This window comes from Natrix helvetica (assembly GCF_964273705.1).
Source record: "Natrix helvetica genome assembly, chromosome: 4".
NCBI classification, from domain to species: domain Eukaryota; kingdom Metazoa; phylum Chordata; class Lepidosauria; order Squamata; family Natricidae; genus Natrix; species Natrix helvetica.
The window spans coordinates 103583022-103600448 of record NC_138550.1 but is presented as its reverse complement, the minus strand read 5'-3'; the positions used below and the strand labels follow the sequence as shown (position 1 = coordinate 103600448).

The 17427-nt window shown below is 40.9% G+C and overlaps 1 protein-coding gene across 1 annotated transcript in view; it reads right to left on the bottom strand.

Annotated features, from left to right (window-relative positions):
- The window catches only part of CDKAL1 (CDKAL1 threonylcarbamoyladenosine tRNA methylthiotransferase), a 332059-nt gene that overhangs the window by 217672 nt on the left and 96960 nt on the right, over nt 1–17427 (bottom strand). Inside the window, exons 6-7 of the mRNA XM_081952974.1 lie at nt 7743–7839; nt 5029–5077 (exon numbers count right to left, since the gene is read on the bottom strand). Coding sequence (XP_081809100.1) covers nt 5029–5077; nt 7743–7839 — 146 coding nt within the window. The remainder of the gene's footprint in view (nt 1–5028; nt 5078–7742; nt 7840–17427) is intronic.

Below are 17427 nucleotides of genomic sequence, written 5' to 3'. Positions count from 1 at the left end.
AATGGGAAGTGGCGAACGGGCAGCGATGGTGATCACTGCTGCTTAGAACAGCTGATTGGAGGTATTCTGGGAGGCCAATCCAACTGCCAATCAGCTGCTCAGCAGCGAAGACCGCAGCATTTCCCTGCTGTCGCTGCACCACCCCCCTCCCCCCACCACAATATTCACTTTATAAAACACACTTTTGGGGGGAAGCGCGTCTTATAGTATGAAAAGTACGGTAAATTGTATTACAATTTATACTAATATATAATAATTTGTTATCTGCACATATAGGTTGTCCTTAACTTAGAACTGTAATTGAGCCTAAATTACAGTTGTAAGTTATTGTGGTTGTAAGTCAAGACATCAGATAATGGGACCCAAGTTTTTGACATTTTTGTAGAGATTATTAAACTACTGCAGTAGTTCAGTGAAATGGATTGTTTTAACTGGTTATTAATTTCAAACTGCGGTTTAATAATGACTGCAGTTGGTCCAGAATGCAGCCGCGCGGGTAATTATGGGGAGATCGAGGTTCTCCCATATAACACCCATCCTGCGCGAGCTGCACTGGCTTCCTGTGGCCTACCGGGTGCGCTTCAAGGTGCTGGTTACCACCTTCAAAGCGCTCCATGGCACAGGGCCTAGTTACCTGCGGGATCGCGTCCTGCCCCATACATCCCTGCGACCCGTCCGCTCACACAGAGAGGGACTACTCCGGGTGCCGTCCTCCAGAGAGTGCCAGAGGGCGGCGCCCAGGAGTAGGGCCTTCTCTGTAGTGGGCCCCACCCTTTGGAATGACCCCCCCCCCCAGACATCAGGACAACAACCGACCTTCGCTCCTTCCGTATGAAGCTGAAAACCTACCTGTTTCGACTAGCTGACCTGGCATAATACTACAACCTCTCCAGCCCAGGGCATTTTTAATTGGTAATTTTAGTTTTAAGGGTTAATTTCACTGGGGTTTTAACTTTTTTAGGTATTGTAACTTATTTATTTATTTTTACCTCCTCTGTACGCTATATAATACTTTTGTACGTCGCCCCGAGTCCCTGTGGGGAGAGGGGGCGACTAATAAGTTCAAGTAATAAATAAATAAATAAATAAATAATATGATGGCTTAATAAAAGTCAACAGCCATAGTTTCTTGGTTCATTCATCAGAGAACTGAGAGCTTGATGAAATACATGGGAAATACATTGTCATATCTCAGTTTATTATGGCGATATATAATTTTTTAAAAATATATATATTCAGATACTATGAAAAAATGCAGGTGATATGTATGTAATTTCAGTATCAGAATATTTACAAATTGAGTGGTGGGAATATCATTATGGATAGCAGGCATTTTAAAGTAACATTTTATTGATGAAAGATATTACCAGATTAAGAATTCAGTTATTCATTAGCTGTTCTCCAATTACCCAAACCATACAACTTATACCGATATATGTGACACAGGAACCCACACATGATTACACAAGTTTTGTGTAAACCAAAACAATATAGGTTTTTCAACTAATTACATTTTAAACAACTCTGGCTTAATCTTAACTACAAATACACATTTATTCTACTTTTCCAAAATTTCCAGTTTAGTGGTAAGTTCTAATACAACATTTTCAAGACTTTTAACACTTCTTTTTATTGAGTTTATTCTATTAGTTTAACTCTCATCAGGCATCTTAATTTCCTGTGATTCATGTGCCTTTGTTTAGATTGGAAATGGGAAAGGTGCTTCAGATCCAGCATGGGTATTTGGTATACCTGTCAACAGCTCCTCAAACAAGCTGTGTCTTTTCCTGAATAGCTTCACGTTCCCTTCTTATAATGACTTGCAACACTGATGAGTAATTAGCACTGTTAATTAGTACCATGCTAATCTACATCCATGCTGTTACAAAAAAAGTAATAGCACGCACAGAATTAAAGTATCCTTTAGTTATATGACTAAAGAAGCACAGAAAGTAAGGATGTTGAATTTATAATATTTTCTTTACGCAGATTTTATGATCACATCTGAAGAAATATCAACAGCGATAGTAAAATATTTTCTGCTCTGGGTACATAGCACTAGGAAACTGCAGTCAGCCATCGTTTCCAGTGCGTACAAAAAAATATCTGTATGTTTCTCACAAATTGATGACTTTTTCCTACCCCAGAAGGGCAGTGAACTTATGGAGAGGGAAAATGTCACATTTAATATGGTTCAAGGAGAATTCAGGAGAGCTCTTTTGTGCTTAGGCTAGTGTCTAGACCGACAGGCATGTTATCAATAAACATTCTCTACTTTAGCCTACACAATGTACACACCGATCATCTTGTGAGCTTTTAGTGGCCCACCAATAACAACAGATTGATTGGTATGGTAGCTAAACAGTTGGCAAATATTAGTTAATATTTAAACTAGGAACAGATAGACCATTTTAACCAGACAGGTTAATGTGATTGAGATTTAGAGGGGTGAGACGAAGTCTGAAAAAGTTCAAAACTGAAGTAATTTCCTTTTACTTGTTTACAGTAATCCTGTCCAGTGACCCATTTCACAAAATCTTCTGTGAAACTCAGGACCAGTGTAGGTTTTATTCAACCGGAAAGTCTAGTCTTCTCTTAATCCATTATGGACACACTTGACAAAATGCAGCTGTTTTGACGTTTTGCAAGAAGCTTTATGATGTCAAGAAAAGTGTTCAAGTTGGCTAATATTCACAGCATTAAAATAGCAAGAGCATAGGCATGTTTTTTTTTACGAATACTGTAAAATCAGTTTAAGGTAGGATTATATTTCTAATGTCCACTCTGTTTCATAAATCCAGGAGATGGGCATATAAGATGTGCATTCTAAATTCCATGCAATGCAAGCTGTAAAACTTGATTTTGTTTCATAGAAGGAATGAATATTAGAACAAGAATGCTAAACTCCTCCTTCGCCTATCAAGCAAATGTTGAATTGGACAGAGAAGGGTTTCTGTAGACAAGCAACAGTTGCCCTGAGGAATACATGTTTGGTGCATTTCCACACTTTCCCCCCTTCCTCCCAATTCAGCCTGCTACAATAATTGGTCAGCCAGATGTTAAAGTCTACAATCCACTCACAAGTCATAATTCTAAATGATAAAGCTTAACATATGTAACTTTTAAAAAATCATACTATTTTTTTGTAGATGGAGTCCACCATTATTATCTATATATTTCAAAAAAGAGCATGGAAACTGAGAGGCTGTGAGTTATGCCATATTACCCAATTTCTAACATGTCTAAGAGTAATGGGAAGAGTGAAAGATGCCAAGAATATTTGGTTGCTACTATCTAGTCTCCTAACACACTGGAGTCCAAAATCATTGTTGCTGTACCCCCAGCAGTCTACAGAATGGCTAATAGTGAGAGACACTGAGAGATACACTTTGGTAAGCTCCAAAAAAGCAACATTTTATGTACCAGTGTTTCATGGTAGATGCGCTCTCATAGAAATAGTTCCTTCATGGGGACCACAGAAAATGCAGAAATTTGACTTTAGATAATAGAAGCAGTGTACACACACGCACACAAAAATTATTTAACAGTGGATTTACACTCATCTCCCTCCCCCCCCCCCCCACTTTATATATGTATGTATGTCCAAATTGGAGGTGGATCTAGGAGGTATCTTTAAGGTCAGTTATGAAGCTACAGCCATGGCGTTCAGAATTAGTTTGCTCTATTCCTCTTTCCTGTTGTATTTGCCATCGCTCATCTTTTTCTTTTCCCACTCTTCTCTTTCCTCTTTGTTCCCCTCAGAGCAATGATGGGCATCCGAAGTTATCTTTTAATAATAGAATAACAGAGTTGGAAGGCACTTTGCAGTTTTCTAGCCCTTGCTCAAGCAGGAAATTCTTGTACCATTTCAGACAAATGATTATCCAATAAAAGACTTTGGTTCTTTTACGCCATCCTTTCATTACATTACATTCTGCTAAGTTGGCTATAATTAAGAAATTTAAAATACTGCATATCTGATTTACATTCCGTTTTTAAAGGCCGTAGAGATACTTTTCTGCAAGGAAGGCTTAAAGGACTCTGTATAGATGTTGCAAATACCTATATTCTCTCAAATATACAATCTTTTTGTGTGCATTCTGCACAAAGTCATTTTCACTAGACCCCCTCTCTTATTTCAAAAAGCCTTAAGGTAAACCTCAATGTCACTTACAGTTTTCATAAGTACTTTCATATTTTTCTCTCTTTCTGTATGTTTGTCTTATATGGACTATATGTATACTGCCAAACCCCAAATTTAATATTTTTATCTAACATCTTCTGACCATCATCCCAAAGGTGAATTGTTACATTACAGTTTAATGATCTTGGCAAAGTTTGCATAGATTTTATTGGAAGTTAAGATTTTATAACAATTGGATCCAAATGACGAACAGGATGCAATATCCAGAACTGAGGTCAGCTGCCATTAAGAAGCTGGTTTCAGTAAGAGCTTTAATAAAACGGATCACTTAATGTTTAAGTTGGCCAAACCAGTTATTTTCAGTATAGGGACATTTTAACATTTTCTCTATTCAAATTATGTCTTGTGAGTCTTCTTTACAAGCTATACGAACTAAGAATATAAAGGCACTTGATGCTTTATAAAATTCGTACCACGTTTTTCGGTATTCTAAAACCTCAGTATCTTTGATGCGACACTTGACATCTGATACGATTAAATACTGCAGTAAATGAACATTGATTTGTCTGAAATACATAGTGATCTGTGTAATTTAAAAAGGAACACTGAAATTCAAATTTTAAAAAAAGTATTAAATATTAAAAAACCAATTACTGAGCAAGCCAGCTAGGGTGATCTATATTAATTTGGGTCAGCTTTCTGTATATTTTTTGTGATGTATGTGGCACTTGCTAAATATTTACATTTCAGTCAGTATTTGGAATGTGTATGAGGTAAATTTCGACAGGAGATTCCTTAGGGATATACTGTATGTGATCAAAGCAACATCAGGAATGAGCACTGAGAAGAATGAATGTGTGCATTATTTCAGCTGAATAACTTACCCTTAATAGTTTCCTCAACAACTTCCACTACACGATCTATCTGTTGAACCTGAAACGCAATAGATTAATAAATCAAGCTGTGAATATTCAGATGACCTTTGAAAGACCCTTTTTCAAATACATTCTTGAATGTATTTAATCCACATAAAAAGGAGCCCTTGCTCCTTTTTGCAATATGCTTTCTACTTACAGGTTTCGGCTTGCAAGACAGATTCAAAAGGGAATCAAATAAACGTCAATGCCTATGTTTTACTGCCCTCATATTGTGCTTTTAAAATATAAACACCATCTTACAACAAAGTTTAGCACCAATCTCATGCCAGCAAAAAGAATTACTCAATGCAGTAAGAACCAATTATAAAGGAAAGGCTCCCCCCCCCCCCCAGAAAGACAGCTTACATAAATCTACAAAGTACAGAATTTATATAATTATGAATGGTGGCCAATAAGCTATACTATTAGCAAGAATTGACAGCATCCCTGAACAAGAGAATAGTGGTAGAAAATCTGGAAGGCATTCAAATTCTGCACTCCAGTCTCTTTCTACAAAGCCTGATAAGCAATTTTACAGCTCAGTCACTTAAAATGTCTACAGAGAAAAAGCTGCACATATAATGCCTGGAAGGTCAGAGTTTACAAGGACCAGCAACATTCACTAAGAATCTCAATGAAAATACCCTCTTCAAGCCATGGAATTAAGCAGCATCTTATTCACATGCTATGCCTGACCCAGTGGTGGGATTCAATTTTTTTTACTACTGGTTATGTGGGCATGGCTTGGTAGGCATGGCAGGGGAAGGATACTGCAAAATCCCCATTCCCTCCCCACTCCAGGGGAAGGTTACTGCAAAATCCCCATTTCCTCCCGATCAGCTAGGACCTGGGGGGCAGAGAATAGATGAGAGCAGGGCCAATCAGAGGTGGTATTTGCCAGTTCTCCGAACTACTCAAAATTTCTGCTACTGGTTCTCCACAACTGGTCAGAACCTGCTGAATACCACCTCTGGCCTGACCATAAATAATCCAGTGGAGAACATCCTTATACATACATACAATCAGTGTTCTTGTATGAGATTGGTTAATATAAACTGAATTTTTTTTTAAAAAAGATATAGGAATGTCAAAAAACTTCAAATTGCTTTTTTAAACCAATGTAATGCTGTGGGTACAAGTATTCAATTGTGTGAAATAGCCAAAGTGCCTTTTACTGCCTGAAAAGGTTACTAAGATCTGTATTGAACCACAAAAAAGGGGGGTGGGGTGGGGAGTTTCTCTGTTCAACCGTGTTCCAACTCTAGTGGGTGAGCTCATCTGTTTCTTAGCTGAGGGACCCAGCATTGTCCCAAGACATTTCCCTGGTCATGTGGCCAGCATGACTGCACACCAAGGCGCACGGAATGCTGTTAACCTCCCATCAAAGTGGCATCTATTTATCTACTTGAGTTTGCATGCTTTCGAGCTAGGGTAAGAATGGGAACTCACCCCGTCATATGATACTTATGGGGTTTCGAACTGCCACGCTTACAGTCGACAAGCTCAGCATCTTAACCACTATAGATAAACGTGTTGTATGGATTCGCATAGTGTTGAATGCAATTTTTATCAGTGAATACTTTAAAAAAAAAGGTTTAATATGAAGCAGAAATATTGGTCATAGCTGGAAGTAGCATGTGTTGTGTTTAATGAAATTAGCAAATGCATTTGAGAATTCCAGTTTCAGACAGCCAGAATAGATAACCATGTTCTGTTAAAAGAGCCACAGTGGCTTGGTCTGCATATAAAATGTCCTCAGAATACTTGCATTTTAGACTAAATTTTTTTAAAAAGCACATTATGATGTAGCATTAGATGAAACATAACAATTTACTTTTTTATGTAATGGGCTGTAATTCTAAGCCCTCAGGCTTACCTTTACTGTGGTTTCAGGGATACTTGTCCTCCCTGCACTTGTTATGTCTGACATATGATCTAGATCTCGTTATGAGCGCACTATTTTAATCATATATTAAATGATTCCAAGGCACCCATTCCAAGTTTTGCTTCAATATATCAGGCGACTTCCCTATGACATTCAGATCAGGAAACTGGTATCGGAACACCTTCCAAACTAGTGTGCAAAACCTTTACTTAAAGTGGGAGATATCTTATTGATTACCTCTTTATGTCAATGTCTGGATGAACTGCCTTTTCAGTGCGACCATTTTAAAAGAAAGGGCATATTAATCCAATATAAATTTTTTGGGAAAAGATTACGTAGGTTTGAGACCTCCTGCATATAAATACAGTAAACGAAGCGCCAGAGCTTTTTTACGAGTGCAATATCTCTTCTTTCTCCTAATATGGGTTCAAGAAATGTTCAAATTCCCAAACTGTCAAATAACGGTAAAAGATGTCGCTGTTCTAGAAAACCTCCCTGCTGTCAATTTAAGCTGAGAGACTTCAGTTTCTTGACTGGTGAGGAGCAAATGGAGAGCATTCGGCAGTTCCATCAGTAATAAATATTACATTGAAGAATATATAATTCTATTCTCTACAATTCATCATTTTTCCAGGTTTATGGTATAATGTGGGATATGGTAAAATCTTACACAGATGCTCAGAAACAACGTTTTGAGATTAGACTAGCAAAACTTTCAGCCAAGATAACATTTTAGATTCTTAAAACGCCTCAGGATCAAGTTCTGAGAGAATTTCAACGCAATCCATATTCTCACCCCAATAATGCTCAGGCCTTGCAGATAGTCTTGTCGGGGCTGGGCTTGTGGAACACATCCAGCTAGGACAACTTTCTTTTTTCCTTCTTGCGCTTTCCTAAAATGAAGAAATAATCCTTCAGTGCAGAACACATTCGTTTAATTAACATTCACTAACTTTGCATCACTTCTGTCACAGTATGAAAAGATTGGAAAAACCAAGAACGCTGCCTAATTGTGTCATTCTGCCAGCAAACAGATTCTTAATTGCACTTCTATCCCACACGCGTCCTTCAAATCTTCCCTGAAGGGCTGGAGGATTCTCTAGAGTTGATTTGGGATACAGGTGAGGATTGGGGTGAGGAGAGCGACAATAACAGCACAGGCTGTTGCACTTGTGATAGTCCATTTGCATAATATTAAATCCAAGTCAAAGCTTCATCTGGTGTGATATGAATTTCCACATATAAAATTATTCATATGCATCCCACAGGGGGGGAAATAGTGCTTTATTTTCTGGCTGTCGTGAAGATGAAGAAAACAACCTAACACATTCATCTCTTTATGAATTGCTCCACAATCCTTAAAGCATTTGATTCCAGGTATTGATATCAGACTGCTTTATAGCTCACTAGATCCTCCTTTCTGAAGATAAGACCATTTGCTCTCCTCTAAACGATCCAGCACGTTAACAATTATTCAGGATTCTGTAAAATAATTAATTCCTTCAGCACCTTAGAATGCAAGTCAATTGGTCCTAGATATTTAAACTTATTCAAGGTAAAGATGTCCTCTCTATCAGTTTCAAGCTTCATCCCTGCCACTGGAAGAACGAATACTCTTTTTTTCTTTCAGAAGACTGAATCTTTTCGTTGAGACCTAATAGAATATTGTGGTCTTTACTGAACAACTAGTATTCTTTTACTTTTATTTTCAGCACATCTAAATAAGGCTTTTAGCCTTTTAGAACCCCCAAAATGCAATGTGCACCCTCCCGTGCATAAGTCCCCAGCATGCACAGCCCCTCGCACATGCGCACACACCCCATGCATGCGCACGCAACCCCCCGCACATTCCCCAACACCCCATGCATCTGTGCGTGACCCTACCCCACGTGCCCTACCCGATGAGGCTTTACTCATTTGCATGGCCCAGTTTCTGGTGTGCCCCTGCGTCAGAAGAGAGACTGATGTCTTGGATAAAGACACTGACAAATCACTTCCATTAATTGCCAAGAAAACTATACAAACATGTTCAGAATATCATCAGAGGTTGGATTCAACCAGATTTTAACTTTATCGCTACCTGGGTGATTTAAGATTGTAGGACTTTTAAAATCATATACCAAACATTCATTGGTAGCTCTATGTTGCATGAAAATATATAATCCTTTCTCCTGAAAAAACTGGAAATATGGCCATTGGATGCATATTAAAAATTCAAACTTTTCAATTAAATTGCCATAAAATGTGACAAAAGATAATAGAATTTAGAATAAACTACATTAATACAAATTCTCTACATAGACCTCTGTACATGGGAAGCAAAATTTAATTATATATTTTTCTCACATTCTCATTCAAGATTAATTTCTTTTTAATACCATCTAATGGTTCTGTTCTTTATAATAAAAGTCCTAATGTTATTTGTTTATTTTATGATTAAAAAGACTATACGGTACAGGAATGTTACAAATGTCTTTAACCTTCAAAATCTTTTAATGCTAGTGGAAAGGTGCGGGGAGGGGAGAGAAGTCTTAACAGAATTTCAGTAGCATAAATGAATACATTTCTACTTTCAGAACCTTCCTACACTGTAGTTAAATAAATTTCCGCATTTGATTTTAAATCTAATTGGCTCTTAATTTATACAATAATTTATATGCTTCTGACTGCTACTTCAACTTAAATCTGATTTGCACAATCTCACTGCAGTGAAGTTTAATTAGAACAACTATCTTCTGAGATTTTTGGAAAAGTTATCTGTATAATAGTTATTTTAAAAAAGAAACCTCTACAATATATTAATGGTTAGCTATAATCTTCCCTTGTAAGGCCACTATAATAGAATAAACAATCTGGTCAATGTGGGTGAACATTTCCCCTCAAAGCCCAGTAAAGTAAAAGAGGAATGTACAATTTTCTAATCTGCCTAGCAAGTCCGTATTGCTACTTGTGAATTCATCAAGAAGAGAAAATAAGGCTTAATTGAGCCTTTAGGAATCTGCTACATGAAGTACAGTATAGGGCAGTGTTGGTTAACCTCTTTGAAACTGGAGTGCACGTCTGTACATGCATACAGGTGTGCTCGCCAGAACACTACAACCCAGAAAAGGACAGCTCGCTGGTGTGCATGGGTACGCCGTCCAACTGCTCTTCTGGGTTCCAGCACGCGCATGCGCACCGTTCATCTGCTCTCTTCTGGGTTCCGTTGCATGCATGCGCACTATCCAGCTGGTCTTCACGCATGCACGTGACAGAACCTAGAAGAGAGCAGTTGGCCGGTGCACATGCGCGCGATGGAATCTGGAAGAGCAGCTCGCGACAGCATGCGTGCCCACAGAGAGGACTCTGCGTGCCAACTTTGGCACGTGGTTCGCCATCACGGGTATAGGTCTTGCCGTGAATCATCTCTGTGAACCAGTATGTTATCTACTAGTAGAGATTTAAGGGCAAGACTGCAGATTGCATTCCCTAAAGGGAAGAGATGGAGTAGTAGTCTGGGCTATTGTTTCTTCTAAGATTTTCTTTTTCCTACCTTGGGGGAGATTGAAAAGAAGCAACCCTTAATGACAATTCCATAAAAAGCTGTGTCCAAAAAAACTCAAAGAATTGGATAGTAACTTCATAAGAAAAGAATGTCGAAGAATAAAATTGGGACTAATAACATGGTTTGCCAGATGTTCCTTTTATGAAGCCTGTGTACACCACAGTCACTTTTTTTTTAAGTTAGGTAGTTAAAGTTTCCTTTAAACTTTGAAACAGCACACAGTAAAAACATTCTAGGTTTCACATTTAAAGGCCTAGAGAGGCATAATGGAGCTGACTGACTGCTCCTTTCAGCTGGGTTTTTACATCAAGTAATTTCTATGTTTGTGATGTAGTATACTGCACGAACCTAACCACAGAGGTTTGTGTTGTATAAACTCTAGCAAGTGTGGTTTATTCAAGAAGCTGTAGTTCAGCAAATCCACGGTATAATACAATGCCTCAAGCAAAGGAATCTTCAGGCAGAAGAAAACCCAGCTTGATGAACAGAAAATTATATGTACAGGGAGCAGTAGGTTGTGATTCACAAAGGACAGGAGCCTTCTATCATAAAATACTTGTTGACTTGTACAAGTTTAGGATTAATAAATAGAATGTTATTTTCAAGAATGGCAACTCTGATCGCAGCAGAAGACAATCTGATAGCACTACTCCCATTTGGTATCTTCTACAAGTTTTAGATCAATGCTTTTAAAATCTGTGGACCTCAACTCGCAGAATTCCCCAGTCAACAAGAGAAGTCCACGCATCTTAAAAGTTGCCAAGTTTGAGAAATGCTCTTTTAAATTTCAACTACTAGATTTCCAAGTTCCCAAGAATAATACTGCCTGAGAATAATGGGAATTGAAGACCAACAATCTAGTATTGTTGTAATATAGTATACTCATTTAATTGCATGGGATAATCTACATTTTCTTGGTGATAGCTATATAGTTCTTTTTCACCGTAACATTCAGTGCTACTTCAACTATGTTTAGTACTGGTTACTATGTCCTTTATGTGTTTTAATACAGGGGTGTCCAAACTTGGGAACTTTAAGACTTGTGGACTTCAACTCCCAGAATTCCCCAGCCACAAGTCCACAAGTCTTAAAGTTCCCAAGTTTGGACACCCCTGGTTTTAATATGAAAAGCAGCTCAACTTCCTCCAAGAACACAATTTTTCTGATCATGCTTTTAAACTGAAAATTCAAAATAAAGGAAGTTAAGTACTCAAAACACCTGCAAACACTACTATCCTTGATCACAAATGAGCCCCAGAAGTGAATTTTGCCCCATTTTACAATCTTTCTTGTCACATCTCAGTTGTTAAGTGAATCACTGCAGTTGTGAAATTAGTAGCCTCGTTCTTAAGTGAATCTCTCTTCCCCATTGACTTTGCTCGTTAGAAGGTCACAAAAGGGGATCAGGTGACCATGGGACACTGCAGCCGTCATAAATATGAGTCAGTTGCCAAGCATCTGAATTTTGATAGTGTGACCATGGGGATGCTGCAACGGTTGTAAGTGTGAAAAATGGTCGTATGTCACTTTGTTCAGTGCCATTGTAACCTTGAACAGTCACTAAATGAACTTACCTGTAGAATAATTAAGATGCCAGAGAAACCAACATAAATTATTTTCCAAATGAAATACTAGTGGAAATGAATTCTAATACTTAAAAACCTATAATGATATTCCCACGTGTTCAAATTTCTTTTCATTTCTTTAATTGCTTTCTTGTACTTCTAGCATGACTTCAGGGTAGAATTTTGCTCTATTTTTATGCTGACTGACTAAACTGATGTTTTTCAATTTATTATTGATCTAGAAACATCTAATATCTGTTTTAGCTGATTCAGATTTCTGCAGGAGAAAAGCTGAAAAACTGAGAACAAGCATTATTACTTAAACCGCAGGGGAAGCTGACTTGAAGCAGAGAACCTTCTATATTTGGTGTGTGTGTGTGTGTGTGTGTGTGTGTATCTCCATCCATCCATCCAGTGGGTACAATCGATGTGTAATTCAAGGCCCGTGGGCTGGAGTACTTAGATCTCGCCCATGGGGCTGCCCTGGAAATAGCAAAGGACCAGTCCGTGGTGCCTCTTCCAGCCAAAATGGGCTCCCAAGCTCCATTCAGCTATGGCGACCACCTGCAACCCTCTGCCAGTGAAAACAGAGCTCGGGAGGCCCTTCCAAGCTGTTTTTGCTGGCAGAGGGTTGCAGGAGGACGTCACAGCCAAAAATGGAGCTTGGGAGTCCATTTTGACTGGGAGGGTGCTCAGGTCACCACAAGTGTTCCCAACACGAATGACGTCGAGCTGGCCACTCCAGCCACGCTCACCCCAGCCCCCCAAGCTCAAACACAACCATCAATGAAATTGAGTTTGACACCCCTAATGTATAATATAGCCAGAACAACTGCACACACAAAAAATCTCATTAGATTTTAATTCTCCAGTTTCATCAGCCTTTGCCTATCAAAATTATCTGCTATTGAAAGTGATTGTGGTCCAAACAGAAACCTGAGGCAGAAAGCAAGTGCATCTAATTTAAGGAACCAGAGACGAGAACAAAATAATCAGGAGAGCAGCCATGTTCCAGAGAACACATCTAAAAAGAACAACAAGTCTAGTGTAATCCTATTTAATCTAATCCATGAGTACAATCTTATTTCTACTCCTGAGGTGCTAAACTTAGAGCCATCCATGAGGTTCATAAATATTAAGGTAATGATTTAATAGCTAACAGCTGTTGTAAGGCTGTAATACTGAAATGATGATGCAAAGAGAATGAGTCAGCAGGATTATTTAATTTATCACTTTAAGAGGCTGTATATATAAGAGGCCCTGTAAGGGAGTCTCTGTCTCTGTCTCTCTCTCTCTCTCTCTCTCTCTCTCTCTCTCTCTCTCTCTCTCTCTCTCTCTCGTGTGTGCTTCCATGCTATAGTTGATGACTGATTGCCTGACTTTGCCTAGTACGTGTATGTATATAGTCCTTGTAGATAAACCACTATTTGAAAGACAAACCTCTGTTTACTGTATTTTGCTCCTGGCTGTCTCAAAATTGTCACAATGTGTGCATTTTGACAATAAAGTTTAGATAAGCAAGGACTGGCCTGAAGATAACTTAAAATCACCCATGTGATTCACCCAGGTAAGAAATGGAATATAAGTGGACCAGGAGGGCAGAATCTGTTTCATAACGATAATGGCTCCATTTCTTCCATCTTACTCTTGCTTGCCTGTGAAACCGTGTAATGAGACACTGTGGATAATGGATATTGAGCACGCCTCACCTATTCTCAAGTCAGGTTTTCATTTCATGTAAGATCCTCCTTTTAATGCAAGTTAAGCAACACTTGAAGTAGAAGAACTGGATAAAAATGAGAATAGCTTACAGGCTTTTCTATTCTTATGACATCTCAACACGCTGTTTGCACATGGAGCGCGAAGCAGGACTGACAGAAACAGAGGCCTTGAATTCTAGGCCACATTTTTGGGCGGTGAGGGAAAGTGATTCCTTGTTGTAAATGTTTATTTCTTATGTCGTGTTTCTTCATTAATTCTACATTCTGGAGACTTTTTTTTCATTACTGTTCCATTTCCCCCCCCCCTCTTTCACTAACTAATTCAGTTCTGGCTGTTTGCCATCTTCTTATATTGCTGGCTTATTTCTTCCCCCTTTCCTTGTTTATATCAAGCATTTTCCATAGGTACATCTGCCTAATTTAATTTACTCATCCATATCTACCATTTGCTATTGATTCCTCCCCACCCCCGGCCCCAAAGCTTTTTCTGCTGCTTCTACAAGCCTGATGCAGGCAACGTCAATCCTTTAGAACTAAAACTGGGAGAAGAGAGAGAATTCCACTTTATTCCTTATAGCCTGAATAACACCCTGGAAAGCAATGGCAGCTGCATGTGTATTCTCTTTCATCTACTCACTCACTCTCACACACACTCCTCCTGTCCTTTAAAAGCAAGAAGAGAGGGCACACAGCTGCCACAGTATTGTATTTCCCCATCTAGTAACAGTACAATCTTGGCTGCCAGTCCCAGTGAGTACACACACACACACACACACACACACACACACACACACACCAGGAAAAGAGAGAATAGAAAAGAGTGGAAAGAAAAGGAGGTACCAGAGAGGCCACTGAAATAACCCTGAAAAAAGGCAGCCTAAAGGGCCATTCATGTTTTTTTTAAATAATCCTAATAAGAGAGGTTGAAATTAATTCAGAAGTAGGTATTTTAAAAAGAAAGCATGTTTCTAATCTAAAGCAGTGGCAAATCCTCCAATGGTCCTTCCTTGGCCTCTGTAATCCAGACCTGAAAAGAGACACCAGTAAGAAGGTTTTTTTTCTGGGAAGGAAGGGTTTCTTATCCGAGAAAAGGCTGGAGCAAAGAGATTGTGGAGGCAAGAAAAGGTAGGAGGGGAAAACCCCTTGTCATCTTTGTAGTCCTTCTTATCAATTGCTGGATAGGCTTCAGGCAAATACAGCAAAACTACACAAACCCAACCCCATGATGTAAAGCTCTGACGTTTATAGAATTCACATCTCTTGTCTTGCTGTCAATTAATCCACTAATTAACATATTATTTATTGACCGAATACTGCTGACCAAAAACTTACCTATGATTAAACTGATGGTTCAATTACATTCTTAAAATAGGTTATTACCAAAAAGAAAAAGAAAAGAAAATGACCATTGTCTTACCTGAAGGGTCCTTTTCAGGGCGCTGCAACGGAGAGTCCAAAGAAGGGTTAAACACAGCCAATCTGCCCAGAACTGAATTGAAACTTTAAGCCACGCCTCTGGTGCTGACTCTCCTCAGATTTATTCAATGAAGACGTGGAACAGTTGCGCGCTGAAACTTCAACTGGAAGTCTAATATGGAACAAGTCAAAAATAGTCCAACAATAATAACAGAAACAACAAACAACACTGTGACTTCACAAACACCAGCGGAGAATAGACCCCAGGGCGGGGTGGACTCTCTGTTGCAGCGCCCTGAAAAGGACCCTTCAGGTAAGACAATGGTCATTTTCCAGGGCGCTGCTCTGGAGAGTCCAAAGAAGGGACATGCCCAAGCTAACTGTCACTAGGGCGGGAAGGCTCAGCCATCAGGGTCGCTCCGCTGGTATGGATGCCCTGAAGAACATGCCTCCCAAAGGCCCCTTCCGCCGATGCAAAACTGTCCAGTTTGTAATTTCGGACAAATGGAGACAGAGAAGTCCAGGTGGCCGCCTTGCAGATCTCTTCAATCGGTGCCTGTATAGACCAGGCAGCTGTGGTGGCGGCGCTTCTAGTCGAATGTGCTGTGATATTGCGAGGCACAGGAACGGACTGTAAAATGTGGGCAAGCGCAATGCAGGCTCGCAGCCATCCGCCGATGGTAGATGAAGAGACCTTCTTGCCTTGAGAAGCTGGTTGAAAGGAGACGAATAGAGATTCGGATTTCCGAAAACTGGCCGTGCGCTTGATGTATCTGCGAATAGTCCTGCGCACATCCAGCATGTGCCAGCGCTTTTCCCTCGGGTGCCGAGGATGCGGACAAAAATCCGGAAGGACCACCTCCTGCGCCCGATGAAACCAGGAATTGACCTTCGGAATGAAGGAAGGGTCCAGCCTCAGGATTACTCTGTCGTTACGAATGAGACACAAGTCCTCTCTGACTGACAAGGCAGCCAGTTCCGATATGCGACGAGCAGACGTGATAGCGACCAGAAAAACCGTCTTGAATGTGAGATGTCTGAGACTGGCCGTCTTAATGGGCTCAAACGGGGGCCCGATGAGGGACCGCAACACTACATTGAGATCCCAAGATGGGTATCTGTGGACCACTGGGGGTCTCAGGTTGGTCGCTCCCCTGAGGAAACTGCGGATGGTCGGATTCCGGCCAAGAGATGCGTAGCCCTCAACTGAGAGGATGGTTGACAGGGCTGCCGCCTGGCGCCTCAGGGTGTTAGGTGCCAGGCCCTTGTCCAAACCTTCCTGCAGGAAGTCCAGGATGACAGGAACCGAAGCAAGGGGCGCAGACGTACCATGAGCCGTGCACCAGCTGGCGAAGGATTTCCAAGTGGCGTCGTAGATGCGCATCGTGGACTGCCGTCGTGATGCTTGGATGGTGCCAATCACCTTGTCTGACAACTTGCTTCTGCTTAGGAGATCCCTCTCAAGTGCCAGACGGCCAGCTGCAGCCACTGGGGTTCTGGATGTTGAAGGGCCCCCTGGCTGAGAGAGATGTCCTGTGGAGGAATCCGCCACGGTGGTGTGATCGAAAGACTCACCAAGTCTGCAAACCAGGTTCTCCTGGGCCAGTACGGTGCTACCAGCAGCACCTCCGCCTCCTCTGCTAGGATCTTCCTGATGACTCTGGGAAGAAGAGGTAGCGGGGGAAAAGCGTAAAGCAGACCTTTCGGCCACGGGCCGTGCAGCGCGTTGACTCCTTCCGCCCTCGGGTCGTGGAACCTTGTGAAGAACCACAGAAGATGCGCGTTGGCCGCGGTGGCGAACAGGTCCACCAGCGGGAGGCCGAACCTCTGGGACAGTTGCTGGAACAGCAGCGGATGTAGACGCCACTCCGAGTGGTCGACTGTGGATCTGCTCAGCCAGTCCGCCTGGGTGTTGCTCGTGCCCGAGATGTGCTCCGCCTGAAGAGAAAGGAGATACCTCTCCGCCCATCGACCCAAAAGCTCCGCCTCCTTCATCAGGGATCTGGAGCGCGTTCCCCCCTGTCGATTGATGTGCGCCTTGGTGGCGACATTGTCTGTCATGATGCGCACGTGGTGGCCCTGAACGGTGCTCTGGAAGCGCTTCAGCGCAAGCCTGACTGCCCTCAGCTCCAGCCAGTTGATGCTGTGAGCGGCTTCGGAAGGAGACCACCTGCCCTGTGCGAGCTGGTTGTGGCAGTGGGCCCCCCAACCGAACAGGCTGGCATCCGTTGTGAT